The 17,907-nt window shown below is 45.8% G+C and overlaps 1 protein-coding gene across 2 annotated transcripts in view; it reads right to left on the bottom strand.

The window, feature by feature from the left end:
* LOC115139348 (protein dispatched homolog 1-like) overlaps positions 1-17,907 on the bottom strand; it is a 68,967-nt gene continuing 51,060 nt past the window's right edge. For both annotated transcript variants that reach the window (XM_029676615.2, XM_029676614.2), the window contains 6 exons: positions 7,082-7,111; positions 6,566-6,689; positions 6,235-6,362; positions 5,309-5,406; positions 5,099-5,196; positions 1-4,845 (listed from right to left, as the gene is read on the bottom strand). In XM_029676615.2, the coding sequence (XP_029532475.1) occupies positions 1,243-4,845; positions 5,099-5,196; positions 5,309-5,406; positions 6,235-6,362; positions 6,566-6,689; positions 7,082-7,111 (4,081 nt within the window). In that variant the 3' untranslated portion in view covers positions 1-1,242. The remainder of the gene's footprint in view (positions 4,846-5,098; positions 5,197-5,308; positions 5,407-6,234; positions 6,363-6,565; positions 6,690-7,081; positions 7,112-17,907) is intronic.

The raw sequence follows: 17,907 nt of genomic DNA, 5'->3' as shown, positions 1-17,907 counted from the left end.
TGAATGGAATTCGTAAATGAATAGGATACTTTTTATTGGACGGAGTTAACAAAGGGCAGCCAAAGATTCTGAGAAAGGTAATAAAATAGCATGTCATTGATATGTTACAAGATCAAATCATGGGACCCATATGTGTTATACTATTGTTGGGTTTCAGAGTTTATCTTTGAAATTCATGCCCTTTTCACATACGTCCTTGGCCACTGTTAGAAAATGACTCTGTGGATGAGGGGTGTGGATGGTCTATAACAGGGTTCCCCATACTGGGAATTTGGCATGCGGATGGTTTTATCCCCCCGCCCACACCAGAAAATCAGCTCCAAGTGATTTTATTTTTGGAAATCTGTTGCCAAGTATTCCAACGCATAATAGAGAGATGTGATTATATGCAAATGTAAGCAAGGTTTCAAATGATTGTGTTTTAGACAAATATATATCTGTTTGGGCTCCTTGCGGTCAATCTGCAGTCTACAAATCATTTGTAATTATGTTCCGGTCCCCTGACCATCCGCTCAATATTGAATTTTTTATCTAGTTGAGGATCCCTGCTGTAGGACGTCAGCATTTCTCATTGACTTACAGTGTATGACCAGCTTGGAATGTGATGCAGGCTCTTGAGTGGAGATTAGAAATTAAACGTCTGTGTGATGTATGAGAGCCCAGCACAGCACTGTGGCCTCAGGCCAGACAGAGCAAATCTTCACAAGGCGCCAGCGGGAGTGAGACAATGAAACAGGTGTGCCATTTGTTATTCCAAACCATGCCCTTTGAACAAAACCTTGAGATACTTTCATTTCATACTATAGGAGCTGTGTGGAAAAAAACACGACAATTGGGTTCAAATGACTTTATAATCATACAGTACATCTTTCATATTGGACCGAGAGGCATCTGGCAACGTGAAACAGATGTCTAACTAAGAAGGCCTGTGGTTCTTAGAGAATAAAGTATAATGGTTCACCTTTCCTTAGACATGTTAGAACTCCATAAACACACCACATATTTACTGTGTACTCAAAAACAGTACATCTGACTGATCAAACCAATTGTATCTGCACAGTAGATACAGTAATCACAGAACATATAGGACCATACTTTTAGATGAAAGACATGAGGCACTTGGTCTATGAAATATACCAAGCACTTTAATTGCACAGGGACACTGCACATTATAGCTTGATATGACAAACGTTTACTCTTTAGATATAGTCTTTCAGAATTATCTTATAAGTTTATTTGCTGTCAACATAAACTTTCAGATAAGGGTTTTGAATTTATTGCAAGAGCAGGCACATTGGCTTCAGCTTTTGGCACATTAAACTCGACAGAATTGCACTTTACTTTCAAAGTTCTGTTAAAACAGTAGAGTTTCTTAGGAGAGGCTGAGGATGCCCTCTCCTTTTTGGGCTTCTGTTTGCACTTTTCAACACTTTCGTCCTGTGTGATGGGAGTAGTACTAGTTTCAAGCTTCTCCTGGTTGCTGGGCATCTTATGACAAGCGCCTTTTTGCGTTGTGGTGGACACATGATTATCCACGCTTGGAGCGTTTACCGTTCCATGGTTGGCCCTGCAGCAGCCTTGGTGTGTGTGGGCTAACGTGCAGCCCAGAGGAGAGGGAGGAGGACCTTGAGTCTGAGCTGGGGTGTTAGGACTGTCACCAGGGCCAGAGGACCCTCCAGTCCGGTGTGAATCCTCCAGCCCAGATGGGTCTGGGGCAGAGCTCTGGTCCCTGGGGAGGCCACCCAGGACGGGGACAGTGTGAACACAGTAGCTTCTGAGGTGGCAGCTGTGAGGGCCCTGTCTGGGCATCCTGCCCGGGGTGCAGTGGTGGAAGTGGGATGGGGGACAGTGTACATAGTTCATACGGCAATCTATGGGTTTGTAGACGGCGTCCAGAGTGGATAGGAAGTTCTGGCCTTTGTTGGCATGGCTGCCTGTGAGGGGGAACTGCGGAGTGGGGCATGGGGAGTCCTGGGTTGTTTGAGTGCATGGGTGGGGAGTCCACTGCATACCCATAGACTGCTGAGGAGGAGGGGGGTCCCCACATGCGCAGGTTGGGTTATGAGAGTACTGGCATTTGGATCTGGGTTTAGTAGCCAGTGTGCCCAGTCCCTTTTCAGAGCAGGGCCCTCTGCCGGGCTCTGCCTTGCTCTTAAAGGGGATGTGTGTGCAGGGGGCAGAGTGGGGGGCTATTCCATTATAGAGCTGGGTGCACGTCTCCTGTTCCTCTGCAGGTTTCTCCTCATTCCTAGGGTTTGAAGCTAATGGTTCCAGCTCGTAATGCTCATGCTCCACCTCTCCTCCTCGACTGTCCAGTTGGTACTTGGTGCCATGCTTGCCCTGGGGCGAGGGGACGTTGGTGGTGCCCTCTTTGAAAGCCTGGCACTGAAACCTCTTGGGCAGGGGGATCTGTCCACAGGTGCCCTGGGGGCCCAGGCAACGGCACATGCACTGGAAGAAGAAGGTGGCGAAGGCCCAACTGATGCACATGATAAGCATCATGAAGGTGCCCAGCTGGGTGTAGGCCAGCACCGTGGATGGCATCATCATCGCCCCGGCGACAAACGTGGTGAGCGCCGCCATGGCAATAGCGGAACCCATCCGGCCGAGGGAGAATACGACTTTCCCCTCACGGTCGGGGTCAGGGGCGAGGCGATAAGCGACTCCATAGTGCACCGCGAAGTCCACCGACAGACCCACCGCCACTGAGATGGTGACTGACTCTAGCACGTTGAGCTCCCAGCCCAATAGAACCAGCGAGCCCACCGTGACGAAGATGGTGCCCGCGATGGAGAGGATGGCGTAGAGGCTGATGATGATGTTCCAGGTGGTAAGGAGCATGACCACGAAGGCCACCACCACGGACAATGCCATGGCGATAAGAGTGCCATCCGATAGGCTGTCCTGCAGGTCGTAGAACTCCAGGTTGCTGACGAACCAGCCGTAATTCAGTCCGGCCGGGGCGCTCTTCAGCTCCTCCTGGATCCAGGTGTCCACCTCATGGTAGAACTGGTGCATCTTCTCGTAGGCCAGTGTGAACAGGTAGGTGCTCTGGAACTCCAGGACGATGGCCCGGATGGTGTCGTTGATGTCGAAACGAGGCCCGGGGGTCTTACTGTCCAGGTGGAAGCTGGTGCTGCGGTCCAGCTCCATGATGGCCCTCTTGATGCACAGCTCAAAGATTTCCTGCTTGTAGGGGAATGTTGACTGGCTGCAGCAAGGGTAGACCGAGGCCTCTTCACAGTCCCGGTTCTCCATCCACTGTTTAAAGGTCTCAATGAAGCAGCTGGTGAAGTCCTGTTCCTCCGACTGGAACACAAAGCTCTGGTTCCTTAGCCTCTGGCAGAAGTTGAGGATCCACAGCTGGGAGGCTGGGCTGGCGATGTTGAAGGTGTTGTCCAGCATAAGTTTGCCTTTGTTCTTAGGGTTGAGGGGGTCCCCATTGTCCACGGGGGTGACCCCCCAGATGATGGTGATGGGCATGTGCAGGTCCTCCCCATGGTGGACTCTCTCAAACATGAACAGTTTCTTGTACTCTGCGTCGTAGCGCTCAAAGGGGTGGGAGGAGCGGAACACCTTGAACTCTGAGAGCTCCAGGGAGGGCAGCTTCATCTTGGGGTTGACACACACCACATACGCCCCTCCCACTGTGAAGGCCAGGAACCAGAAGAGCCAGAGGTAGCGCAACTTGATCACGATGCAGGGCAGCACCTTCTCAAAGAAGATTCGGGAGGCCTCGGAGATGGTGAACAGGCACTTGCTGGCCTTCTGGCACAGGTTGGCCCAGAGAGTGCAGAACCCACTCTGCTGTGGGGGAGGTTGAGAGCAGGTGAAGATGTTGGGCAGGTAACGCTCATGGAGCACCACCACGGCCGGCAGCCAGGTCACCATCAGTATGTAGTTAACCAAGATGGCCGTGCCGGCGTAAACGCCAAAACAACGGATTGCGGTGATGTTGCTAACGTAGTTGGCGTAGAAGGCGGCAGCCGTGGTAAAGCTGGTGACGAACATGGAGAGGGCGGCGTGCTGCAGAGTGATGCTCACTGTCTCCGACAGCTCAGCGTTGGGCTTGTCGAACTTGGTGTAGTTCCACACGTCACAGAGGACAAAGGCGTCGTCCGCCCCGATGCCCACCAGGATGATGAGGGCCGTGAGGTTCATGAAGGGGAAGAATTCAAAGTCGAACACCATGCGGTACAGGAAGTAGGACACGATCAGGGAGCTGATGATGGCGATCATGGTCATCAGGGTGATGAACACAGATCGGGTGTACACACACATGACAAACAGCACAATCACTATGGCTATGGCCGGATACACGGTATCCGTCAGTAGGTAGTCCTGGAACAGGTTATGTTTGATACCGAACTCAATCCCCGTGATGGTGGTGATGCCGTCCGAGCAGTTCCAGTTCTCAAAGTTGTCCAGGTAAATGTTCATCATGGTCTCCCCTTTCTCTGTGGGGGAGAACAGCATGCCATGTTTCAGGACAGGGATAAGGTAGTCGGTGTTCTTTGGGCTCATAAAGTCTTTGTCCACCAGGAAGTGGAAGATCTGGTAAACGGCGTTGTACTTGGTGCACTTGCGGGGGACGATGGTGCACTTGGACTGGTCCTTCCTGCGCGTGGTCATGTCCCAGCAGTCGGGGCCCAGTGTTCCGTTGTGGTAGTATTTAGCGCAGGAGCGCAGGATCTTGAGGGTGTGTGACACGTCGCGCTCTGTGATCTTCTGGCAGGAGGACTTGTTGGTGAGGATGGCTACGTAGTTACCCAGGGTCCAGCTGGGGCAGCAGGAGGCGTCGGTGGTGCGCTGGCACAGGCTCCAGTACTGGGGATGGGAGCGCACCTGGGGACAACACAATACAACAAGATATAAGAACAGAGTACGACTAGAACATAACTATTGACCCAAGGAGACCATAACAGGAGACAAGGCCAATATATCAGTTGGGTTAGTTCCAGCCTGAGGCAGCATAGACTCCCAACATACAATTTCTAATATGATGGGGCTTAGTTCAGGCATTTAAAAATCATTAACATGGCACAATTTGACATGAGCAAACGCTGAGGCACATCATCAACAGTGCTGTTCCACTTACCCGTGTATTGTCCAAATTGCACATGGATTTAATTGCTTGTATATTCCAAAGGTTCTTCCCCTCTGCAGATGTGAATACTAATCTGGAGTATCTGTCACCTGCACATACATTAAGAGCATCCGGTTAGCATTTCATCGTAGTCAAACATTCAGTCAGTCAAACACTTACTAGACAAACACTTGAAACGGGAGAAGCATGATGAGTTTGTACCTGGGACATCACAGAAGAAACTGTCTTTACTGAAGTCCCAGTCAGCTTGTCTTTTATCTCTGTCAAAGTGATCTTCAGCCCATCTGTCCTCTTGGTGACTGGAATACAAAAGTAATGGTGTGATTGCACTGTTAACACTTCATACATTACAATGAAGTTTCCTATCAATTCTGAAGATCCACATGACAGAACGAGACTGAATCCGCTTAAAGCAAACACACAGCAGAGATTTGCACATGGTAACCAAAGAGTACTGAAAGGTCATTCTTAAAACAAACTAAGGAAGCGGGTTTAGACCGACCCATTTAAGCGATTACAAAGCCAGTGATTATACTTTTGTATTCCTGCCCCTGAACAGGCAGTTAACCCACTGTTCCTAGGCCGTCATTGAAAATAAGAATTTGTTCTTAACTGACTTGCCTAGTTAAATAAAGGTAAAATAAAAAAATATATCATAATCGGTGAAGTGATCACTATCAGATTGCAATCTTTATTTTTCTAATCATTATAATAGCCAGATCATTGTGATGAGCAGGGGTTTCAGGGACACATCATCTGAAAGAGACATTCTTCCTTTAATCAGGAGTCTGTCAGAGGAGACTGAGGCCATGGCAGAATGATGCAGAGAGTCCTGTTGACAGGCCTGACCCTGGAGCCTCCCCCTCCCCAGTGATCAAGATGAGTAATGGAGATGGGCCGAGGATTGAACAATCTCCCCCACCAATCCTCTTGCAGGATGGGATTGAGATGTAGTGTGTGTGCTTGTCTGTTTCTGTCTGTCAGCAGGATACATCACTCCATTTCATGGCCTGAGGCCTGATCCTGACCAGTCCTCTTCATCAGGGATGTTGAATCAATACATGTGTCACTAAAGGGTTAGAAGGATGACATTAAATGGACAGGATCTGTGAGCTCGGCTTTGTTACCTTTTCGCCTGCTCGTCGGCATACTTGAATGGGTAGTTAGCTAGGGTTGCTTTGTACCCTGTGTTTTTCACCATGTTATTCCATGTGACTAATCGCTGGCCTATGGCCGTGCCTCGTGGCTCAAATCCCTGAAGAAACAGACAAACAGAGGACATCTATTTATTAGTTCACCAGGAAATTGACCTTCGACATATTGGACTCTTCACATGCACTCAATATAATGATTTTGGTGTGTCAGAAACACTAGGTTTTCAATCTTGATCAAAATAAAGACCAGAATTTTCTATGGAGAAAGTTTTGTGCCTTCCTTCGATTGGCATGGCCTACTCACCAGTAAGGGGTCAGAGAAGTCTGGCAGGTCTGGCACCAGAATACCCACCAGGGCACACACCACGATGAGGACTGTACACACCCCCAGCACCACCACTGGCCAATCAGCAATCAGCTCTGCATAGCTGGAGATGAAGGTCAGGTATTGATTGAACACAAAGCTGATGGCTTTATAACTATACGAATATTATATGTACCGATAACCAAACAGAAAAGAGAAGGGTACACTAGTAGAATATCCAAAAGAGTATAAGGTGCTCATTGAAACGTCATGTAGATATTTAAGTATATTCAGTGTTCTGACTTGAGGGAAACTCAGTGGAAGGCATGTCTTGTAGAGGAACATGTGAGGTGGTTAGCAGGTTCCAGGCACAGAGAGCCCTTTCCACATCGATAACTGTGATGATTCACTACACAGGAATGACAGCTCGGCAGGGTTTTGATGGACTCAAGGAGAGCGAGAGAAGAGCTTTCGTAATAACATTTTAAAAAGATAATTATTTTTGGCAGATCTTACCTTTTTGGGAACCGAAAAGGCCTTGGAGGGCTGAAAAACAAAAGAGAGATAAATCAGATTTACATTTAGAAGTCAAAGCAAAGTCCAATCAGAACCAGATTTGCCTCTGCATCCGTGCAGGGGGAATATGTTTCTTCATGAAAGGTTTTTGAGCAGCAATGCAGCACACACCTTGTGTGGAACAACTAGCTCTATTCAAACTTACATACCCTCAGGGGACAGCGACCTCTTTTTGTTGAACTTTTGTTTTTCATTCATTAATAATAATGTAATCAAAAACCATACACAAAACTAGTGCCTGAAGAATCTCTGACACTAACCGGTTTAGACAAGAGTAACATCAATATCAATCTCTTTTAGGTCTGCTTTCTGTTTCTAACCTACAAAGCCCCACACAGTGCTGCAGTGCATGAAGAACCAGTAAAGGTAATAGTTTTAGAGGACTAGAGTCCCATTAGTGTGATCTCTCTTGTGCCATAAACACAGACAGAGAGGATCAGCACTGGGCTTCCCCGTTGCCAAAAGAAGCTTTCAGCGGCTCTGGATGTGTCTGGACTTCCCATCAGCACCTTCCCAGATCAGTGGGAAGCCTACGGACTGCAGAGTGCAAGCACGAGTCAGGGGGAATCAGATACGGCCACCGGATCACACAGGGCCCAGGACAGATAAGAGCAAGGCCAGGAGGGTGAGGATATGGGGAGAGGAGAGAGGGAGGATAGAGGTGGGGCGGAGATAGGTCTGGGCGATATAGCCAAATATCATGTCACGGTATTTTAAAAGAATTGGATAGTATGGCGGTATTTGACTATATTTTTTATGTTTTTGAATAATAAAAGTTGTACATTTGCTTTATGAGTAGTGAATGATCCCAGGGTGGCAACACATACATTCTAAGTGATTTCAATGGGTCTTTCTCCATTCTGATTGTTTTATACTGTTCAATTCAACTTTATCCAAAAATAATTTCAAGCATTTTCATACATTTCTGTATTTGCTGTACTCATTTGAGATCATTTCCACACTGCCACGTACGGATACACGATATGGGCAAACAATCTAGGCCTAATTTTTAACCAAATGTTGCAAATGCTATTTGACACTTTTGGAATCATGGAAATAAATCAAATCAAATCAAAGTTAATTTGTTATGTGCGCCGAATATTGTAAATACACCAGTTAGTCAGGCTGATTGAGGCAGTATGTACATGTAGACATGGTTAAAGTGACTATGCATATAAGATAAACAGAGTGTAGCAGCAGCGTAAAAAGAGGGTTTGGGGGGGGCACAATGTAAACACAATGCAAATAGTCCGGGTAGCCATTTGATTACCTGTTCAGGAGTCTTATGGCTTGGGGGTAAAAACTGTTGCCTTTTTGTCCTAGACTTGGCACTCCGGTACCACTAGTAGAGAGAACAGTCTATGACTGGGGTGGCTGGGGTCTTTGACAATTTTTAGGGCCTTCCTCTGACACCGCCTGGTGTAGAGGTCCTGGATGGCAGGCAGCTTAGCTCCAGTGATGTACTGGGCCGTACGGACTACCCTCTGTAGTGCCTTGCGGTCAGAGGCCGAGCAATTGCTGTACCAGGCAGTGACGCAACCAGTCAGGATGCTCTCGATGTTGCAGCTGTAGAACCTTTTGAGGATCTCAGAACACATGCCAAATCTTTTCAGTTTCCTGAGGGGAATAGGCTTTGTCGTGCCCTCTTCAAGACTGTCTTGGTGTGTTTGGACCATTCTAGTTTGTTGTTGATGTGGAACTTGAAGCTCTCAACCTGCTCCACTACAGCCCCGTTGATGAGAATGGGGGCGTGCTCGGTCCTCCTTTTCCTGTAGTCCACAATCATCTCCTTAGTCTTGGTTACATTGAGGGATAGGTTGTTATTCTGGCACCACAAGGCCAGGTCTCTGACCTCCTCCCTATAGACTGTCTCGTCGTTGATCAGGCCTAACACTGTTGTGTCGTCTGCAAACTTAATGATGGTGTTGGAGTCGTGCCTGGCCATGCAGTCGTGGGTGAACAGGGAGTACAGGAGGGGACTGAGCATGCACCCCTGTGGAGCTCCAGTGTTGAGGATCAGCGTGGCAGATGTGTTGCTACCTACCCTCACCACCTGGGGTGGCCCGTCAGGAAGTCCAGGATCCAGTTGCAGAGGGAGGTGTTTAGTTCCAAGATCCTTAGCTTAGTGATGAGCTTTGAGGGTACTATGGTGTTGAACGGTGAGCTCTAGTCAATGAATAGCATTCTCACATAAGTGTACCTTTTGTCCAGGTGGGAAAGGGCAGTGTGGAGTGCAATATAGATTGCATCATCTGTGGATCTGTTTGGGCGGTATGCAAATTAGAGTGAGTCTAGGGTTTCTGGGATAATGGTGTTGATGTGAGCCATTACCAACCTTTCAAAGCACTTCATGGCTACGGACGTGAGTGCTACGGGTCTGTAGTCAGGGTCTGTAGGCAGGTTGCCTTTGTGATCTTGGGCACAGGGACTATGGTGGTCTGCTTGAAACATGTTGGTATTACAGACTCAATCAGGGACATGTTGAAAATGTCAGTGAAGACACCTGCCAGTTGGTCAGCACATGCCCGGAGCACACGTCCTGGTAATCCGTCTGGCCCCGCAGCCTTGTGTATGTTGACCTGTTTAAAGGTCTTACTCACGTCGGCTACGGAGAGTGTGATCACACAGTGATCCGGAACAGCTGATGCTCTCATGCATGCCGCTGTGTTGCTTGCCTCGAAGCGAGCATAGAAGTGATTTAGCTCGTCTGGTAGGCTCGTGTCACTGGGCAGCTCACAATTGTGCTTCCCTTTGTAGTCTGTAATAGTTTGCAAGCCCTGCCACATAAGACCACCGACTCCGACGCTTTAGTATGATTCAATCTTAGCCTTATATTGACAATTTGCCTGTTTGATGGTTCATCGCAAGGCATAGCAGGATTTATTTTAAGCTTCCAGATTAGAGTCCCGCACCTTGAAAGCGGCAGCTTTACCCTTTAGCTCAGTGCGAATGTTGCCTCTAATCCATGGCTTCTGGTTGGGGTATGTACGTACAGTCACTGTGGGGATGACGTCCTAGATGCACTTATTGATAAAGCCAGTGACTGATGTGGTGTACTCCTCAATGCCATCGGAAGAATCCCGGAACATGTTCCATGCTGTGCTAGCAAAACAGTCCTGAAGTTTAGCATCTGCTTCATCTTACAGCTTTTTTAAGACCGAGTCACTGGTGCTTCCTGCTTTAATTTTTGCTTGTAAGCAGGAATCAGGTGGATAGAGTTGTTGTCGGATTTACCAAATGGAGGGCGAGGGAGAGCTTTGTACATGTCTCTGTGTGTGGAGTACAGGTGATCTAGAATTGTTTCCCTCTGGTTGCACATTTAACATGTTGATAGATATTTAGTAGAACTAATTTAAGTTTCCCTGCATTAAAGTCTCTGGCCACTAGGAGCGCCGCCTCTGGGTGAGAGGTTTCCTGTTTGCTTATTTCCTTATACAGCTTCCTTATACAGAGTGCGGTCTTAGTGCCAGCATTTACGGTGGTAAATAAACAGCCACGAAAAGTATAGCTGAAAACTCTCTAGGCAAGTAGTGTGGCCTGCAATTTATCACACTATACTCTACTTCAGGCGAGCAAAATCTAGAGACTTCCTTAGATTTCATGCACCAGCTTTTGTTTACAAAAGTACCTCGTCTAATTTATTGTCCAATGATTCCAAGTTTGCGAGTAGTATTGACGGTAAGGGCAGCTTTCCCAGTCGCCTTCTCAGGGTCCTGACCAGGCATCCGGCTCTTTGTGTTCTGTACCTGCGTCGTTTCCTCTTGCAAATAACGGAGATGTCGGTCCTGTGGGGTGTTTGGAGAATGTCTTGTGTGTCGTCTTTGTTGTAGAAAAAAACGTTCTCTAATCCGAGGTGAGTGATCGCTGTCCTGATATCCAGAAGCTCTTTTTTTGCCATAAGATACAGTTGCAGAAACATTATGTACAAAATAAGTTACAAATAACGCGAAAACCCCCCACATAATAGCACATTGGGATACTGATTTCTTCTGGCGCCATTTTATCATAATAAATAAAACCATAAATAACCATAACAAATAACAATAAATAAATAATAAATAAAAATAAATAAATAAAACAATTATTCTTATTCTATAGTTAGAATACAGTGCCCAAATTTTCTTACGTTATTCTAAAATGGATTAAATAAAATAAAAAATCCTCAGCAATCTACACACAATACCAGATAACGACAAAGCGAAAACTGTTTTTTAGAAATGTTACCAAATGTATTAAACCTAGAAAACAGATATACCTTATTTATATAAGTATTCAGACCCTTTGCTATGAGACTCGAAATGTAGCTTAGGTGCATCCTGTTTCCATTGATAATCCTTGAGATGTTTCTACAACTTGATTGGAGTCCACCTGTGGTAAATTCAATTGATTGGACATGATTTGGAAAGGCACACAGCTGTCTATAAAAAGGTCCCAGAGTTGACCGTGCATGTCACAGCAAAAACCAAGTCGAAGGAATTGTCCATAGAGGATTATGAATTGTGTTGAGGCACAGATATGGGGAAGGGTACCAAAACAATTATGCAGGATTGAAGGTCCCCAAGAACCCTCTATCATTCTTAAATGGAATAAGTTTGGAACCTAACGTTGGCTGCCCGGCTAAACTGAACAATCGTGGGAGAAGGGCCTTGGTCACAGAGGTTACCAAGAGCCCGATGGACACACTGATAGAGCTCCAGAATTCCTCTGTGGAGATGGGACAACCATCTCTGCAGCACTCCACCAATCAGGTCTTTATGCTAGAGTGGCCAGACGGAAGCCACTCCTCAGTAAAAAAAGGCACATGACAGCCTGCTCGGAGTTTGCCAAAAGGCAAACAAGATTCTCTGGTCTGATGAAACCAAGTTTGAACTCTTCGGCCTGAATGCCAAGCGTCATGTTTGGAGGAAACCTGGCACCATCCCTACGGTGAAGCATGGTGGTGGAAGCATCATAATGTGGGGCTGTTTTTCCGAGGCACGGACTGGGAGACTAGTCAGGATCAAGGGAAAGATGAACAGAGCAAAGTACTGAGAGATCCATGATGAATACCTGCTCCAGAGTGCTCGGAACCTCAGACTGTGCCAAGATTCACCTTCCAACAGAACAACGACCCTAAGCACACAGCCAAGACAACGCAGGAGTGGCTTCGGGACAAGTCTCAGAATTTCCTTGAGTGGCCCAGCCAGACCCTGGACTTGAACCCGATCGAACATCTCTGGAGAGACCTGAAAATAGCTGTGCAGCAACGCTCCCCATCTAACCTGACAGAGCTTGAGAGGTTCTGCAGAGAAGACCTAAGAAGACTCAAGGCTGAAGCCTGTAGTCGCTGCTAAAGGTGCTTCAACAAAGTACTGAGTAAAGGGTCTGAATACTTATGTAAATGTAATATTTCAGAGTTTGTTTTATTAGAAATTCTCAAAAATGTCTAAAAACCTGTTTTTCCTTTGTCATTATGGGGTACTGTGTGTATATTGAGGAATAAAAAACTATTTAATCAATTTTAGAATAAGGCTGTAACATTACAAAATGTGGAAAAAGTTAAGGGATGTGAATATTTTCTGAAGGCACTGTATAAAGGTGGGCACTTTGAATACAGTGTTAGAAATGACAACGAATGAAAATGCTAGAGAGGAGTTATTGTGACAGGGTAGGAACCAAAGTGTTGACAAGTGTTTCCTAGGGATCCTATAATCTTTGGCTACATTGACTGTTTTGTCTTAGCTACTTCATGTAGCGTTGCGTATTCCTCTTTGATTTTAAAGATACTGTTGCACAAACAACATGCTGATTTAGGTCTATACCATCACTGGTATTATCAAGCTGTACAGCTAATTCCGTTTGCTCTGACTCTGTACATTTATTAGCTAGCGATTAGCATTAGTGGCTACAATTAGTGGCTAACAAGATTTAGGCCCAACTTGCTAAGAAAATACAAACTAGCTGTTTGCAGATGTAAGAAACCCAAACTAATAGTGTAATTATAGAACGCTAGTGACTTTAAATTAAGAAGCATAGTGAAAACTGCATCGTTGTCATCAACATTGTTGCAATCGCTGCATTGACCATGATGACTTAATGCAAGTGTCTTGTGATCGAGGAACAACAAGTCTGTTCCTTGAATGATGGGGCGGCGCTAGGACTGTGTAGAAAGCGGCATGGAGAGAGATGACTCAAGTAGCGGAGTAAACTACAAAAATTGACATTACATATGGCGTATCACATTTAACAAACCAAACATTCAAATACCGTTATAGAAAGTAAAGTAAAAACCCAAACCGGTCCGTGCATCAATACCGGTATATCGTAAAATACAGTATACCGCCCAGCCCTAGGTGGAGATGTCTTCATATGCCATAAAAACGAGTGTACAAAACATTAGAAACATGAACAGGTGAATGTAGGTGAAAGCTATGATCCCTTATTGATGTCAATTGTTAAATCCACTTCAATCAGTGTAGCAGAAGGGGAGGAGACAGGTTAAAGAAGGATTTTTAAGCCTTGAGGCAATTGAGACATGGTTTGGGTGTGTGTGCCATTCAGAGGGTGAATGGGCAAGACAAGAGATTTAAGTGCCTTTGAACGGGGTATGGTAGTAGGTGCCAGTCACACCAATTTGAGTGTGGGCTTTTCATACTCAACAGTTTCCCAGCCAACTTGACACAACTGTGGGAAGCATTGGAGTCAACATGGGCCAGCCTCCCTGTGGAACACTTTCGACACCTTGTAGAATCCATGCCCCGACGGATTGAGGCTGTTGGAAGGCAAAAGGGGGTGACTCACAATATTAGGGAGGTGTTCCTAATGTTATGTACACTCAGTGTATACTCTGACTGGTCAAACTGACAGCGAATGGCAGTGACAGACTCACATGATCACATACACACAGGCTGGTGGCTATGAAGTCTCTAGAACTGTGGACAGACTGTCCTAACATTATGTCCTAGGGACCATAGACATTATTACTTTACACTGCAACCGTGACATGTTCATCCTCATTCTCATCTTCTATTCACTGCAACCTGCATGAGTATTGCACTACCACGGTCACAATTTGGCACAGGCCTCACAGCCCACATCATGGACAAGGTAAGATTACACAAGAAACGTAAACAAGGAAATCAGTATCCCAAACAGGGAAGTGAGCTCAGACGATTCTCTGCATTAGTCAATCCCAGTGCACGCACACAGGTGCCAGGAGGTGGCTGTATTTTTCCTCATTCTCCCCTTTAAAAGGGAATCCATGGAATGCTATAATTAGTGGTTGCCATGGCACTGTGAAGCACAGATGAACAAAAGCTATTGGCAGGAATTCTTCACCACAGGGTAACTTCTGGGGAGGCAGTAAATCCACTTTAAAGTTAGCTGGACATAATATGACAACCAGATGTTGTACGGTACAGGCTTTGAACAATCATCATATTGTAGACACAAGTTGAGTCCCATTAACACTACCAACCTGGAGTGGAGCTCTTTGCTATTTTTTTTTGCATTCAAGTAGACAGGGATTTAACCTTTTAAAATACGAGAGCCTGATACTAACAATGCCAAATGAAAAACACATTCCCCCTACCTTAAGTTAGCATTGTTTGCCAAGGAAAAATCTGTAACTTCATTTATTCTATGCCGTCTGTTAGTTTCCATGTACGGGCCTCGAACAGCGGAATTCGGGACAGAGATATGGCCCAGAACGAAGAAGAGTTACTGTAAATGGTTGAACTGGATTCATAAAGCATCTTTAGTCGTGGAGCCATCAAAAAAAGCACTGCTGCCTATTTATTTGCGCAATCTGTTTTGGATCTATTTGAAACTTTCCGAACCCTGACCACATTTCAGACGAATAAGAAGATGTCTAAAACAGAGGTAGCCCTATACTTTGGATTTACGACAGACATCCGAATCCTCAGATTCTATTTCAGCATGTTTTTTTGCATGAAGCAAACTTTTAAATATTTTTTCACTTCAAAAAAAAAAAGTATAAGCCTAGAATATGAATTGAAGTTAGCATTAAAAATATCAGCTTTGTGTCTCAATTCTCTTTTTTCCAATCTGTCAATGGGAGTAGTAATGTGAAAAAAATGCAGACTAATGTCCTTGGAAAAAACACCCTCTAAAGGAGAAGAGAGGAGGTGCTGGGGTGGGGAGGAGAAATCCGTTGACTGATGATCACAGGCTCTAAATCCAGCAGGATGACAACCCACAGAGTCAGGTTTCCTCCCCTCCTCTGATCCCAGTCCCCTTCAAACAAACTCCCACAATTCTTCCACAAACTTACAACAGCTACCCTTCCTAAATGTTATTCTATTTACCCGAAAGGGGAATGTTTATGGATCACAGGGTTAATTAATAAAGTTACTTGGGAGCAGCAGCCAGGTCAGGCCGCGGTGGCCATGTTGACGTGTGGTGGAGTGAAGGGAGGAGGAGAGAGGGGTCAGGGGTTACAGAGCTGAGGAGGGAAAACTGCTAACAGACACAGCATATATTCTGTAATAAGGGGCTGCATGAAGTGCTCAAGTCAGCCCAATTACTGTCAACTCTCAATTATTTGCTCCTGTGATTAAAACTCACTGGAACACTGCACACAATTAGAGTCTTGTTCAAGTTATGGAATTATAAGAGTTGATTGAGGGTGAAATACAAATATCAGCACGATATCATAGGCATAACATAGAGCAGTGAAATGCTGAGTTTGAAAAAGTATTCACCATCAGGGAGTAGCCACCAAAGTCAGGGCTCATCAACTTCCATTGTACACCTTAAATAGATTTATGAGGTACAGTATTCATTCTTACAAGCTCGTAAAACTGTATTTACAAGCTATCTACACAGCACAGGTCTCTGATGCAAGCGTGTATGAGAAAATGTGAGTCTGAATAAGAGGTTATTGCTGTATAATAAGTCTATGCACAGTTTGTTTGTGTGTTTGTAGAAGGGAAACGGAACAGCCACATCAGCCAGTGCATCGGGTCTGGAGGTCACAGCTGCCATCTCCACATTCTTGGGATTGAAATATGGGAGTGTACAAATTCCAGACATACAGGCCAGATTTCAACACTGTAGCCAATAGTTACAAGCTGTCCAAGAGATGTCTTTATCATCCTGTGGCCTCGCTCCCTTTATAGCAACCAGCTTAACCCCCATGAGTCCAGGGGCTTCAGAACCAACCCCAAAGAATGTATGGGTATTGCACATGCTTTCACCAACACTGCACTGAGCTAACCAACAGACATTGTCAACTAGGCCGAGCAGGGTGAATTACCCATACCGATAAGTCATTATGGCAATAAGTATGTCCATGTCATGAATTATTAATGTAGTGGCTTATGGTGTTCATAAGTTATTTGCTCAATAGACTAGATCCACGATGAGCAGTTTAAGCAATAATTCCTACAATATACCACCAATACCAACACCTTTAATTTCATAGTCATGATGATGGACTTCATGTCAGTCTTGACACAGATCCAACAGGAGGCAGTACTAGATGAGTGTGTTGTATGTTGGCCTATTCCTGTAGCAGAACAACAGGTCAAAGTCTCTATTGCTGATCACATTCGGTACAAGCGGCTGCACAAGACCTCCAGCAGTGGAACCAATGGCTTTCAGCTGCCAGCCCAACCAGCCCCAACCCATCACATCCAACATCCGCATTCAGACCTTGAGGACCGGGCTTCTGCAAGACGGGAGGCTGTGTTACCATTTGCTTCTTGCATGACCGAGATTCCTCTACTGCACAAAGTCAAGGAGTGGAACCAACGGCAAGCAGCTGTGCTGACCCATCAAGTCCTCTCCCAGTGCCTTTATGAAGATGTCCAACAACTTATTAAGGCCTGGAAGCTGCTTGATAAGGAGATCTGGGAGTTTCTCATGATTGATATGAGCTGCCCACCCCTAGTTGACACACTGTTGCTGCTTTAGCCAACTCTGTTGCAGTTGTCATGCTGGCTAGAGCAGTTAAACAGAATGGTAACCAGGCTAGAGTTCCCTGCCTGTAATGGTGGCCATTTTGAGAGTAAACCTCCCCCTCGTTTTTTCTATATATTTTTTTATATAACCTTTATTGAACTAAGCAAATTCTTATTTACTCATCATTTGGCCCAATTTCAAGATATGCCCTCCATTAAGACTTGATACGTGATCTGGTGCATACATGTCTAGACAGAAAGGTAAACTCATGTAAAAAGCCCAAGCACCACATAATCCTCTTTGTTTACCTACAATATCCAGTTTCAAGCACAGCAGTGCCTCTAGCTCCTGCCTGGGTCTCTTTGATCCAGCACGCCCGTTTGTTGTCCTGGGACTGATCTCACAGAGATATCAGGGTATCTTTTGTGTAAAGAGATACATGTTCATCCCTCCCACCTCCTCTTTATACTATTCTATCCATGTTCTCTGCTCTCTCCGGGCCATCTAATGCCACAGTGTCTGAAGGCTCTCCAGCTCTAACCGCAGCTCTTGACAAAGAGGGTTTGGCGAGACGGCGCTGTGACATCTTGGAAGTGTCTGGTGACACAGCCGTCTGGTGAGTTGCAGACCAGGGCCAGCGGCTGTTGGGGCTGAGCGTCAGTTAAGGCCAGTAATGAAGTCTGACCTGTCCTCCCTGAGCTGAGAGAGTGAGTGTGAGGATGGGGGTGGTGGCCGAGCTGGAAAATTCCAACCATTAGCTATGTTCACCAAGTGCGCAGAGGCTGAAGAAACTAAGAGAAAAAAACTAAGTGATTCATAAGAACCTTCACGTCTACAGTATATCAGAATGACGTTAGTACACC

Source organism: Oncorhynchus nerka, linkage group LG13, assembly GCF_034236695.1.
Source record: "Oncorhynchus nerka isolate Pitt River linkage group LG13, Oner_Uvic_2.0, whole genome shotgun sequence".
In the NCBI taxonomy this organism is placed as follows: Eukaryota; Metazoa; Chordata; class Actinopteri; order Salmoniformes; family Salmonidae; genus Oncorhynchus; species Oncorhynchus nerka.
The sequence above is the reverse complement of the archived record's forward strand: the minus strand, read 5'-3'. Positions and strand labels throughout refer to the sequence as shown.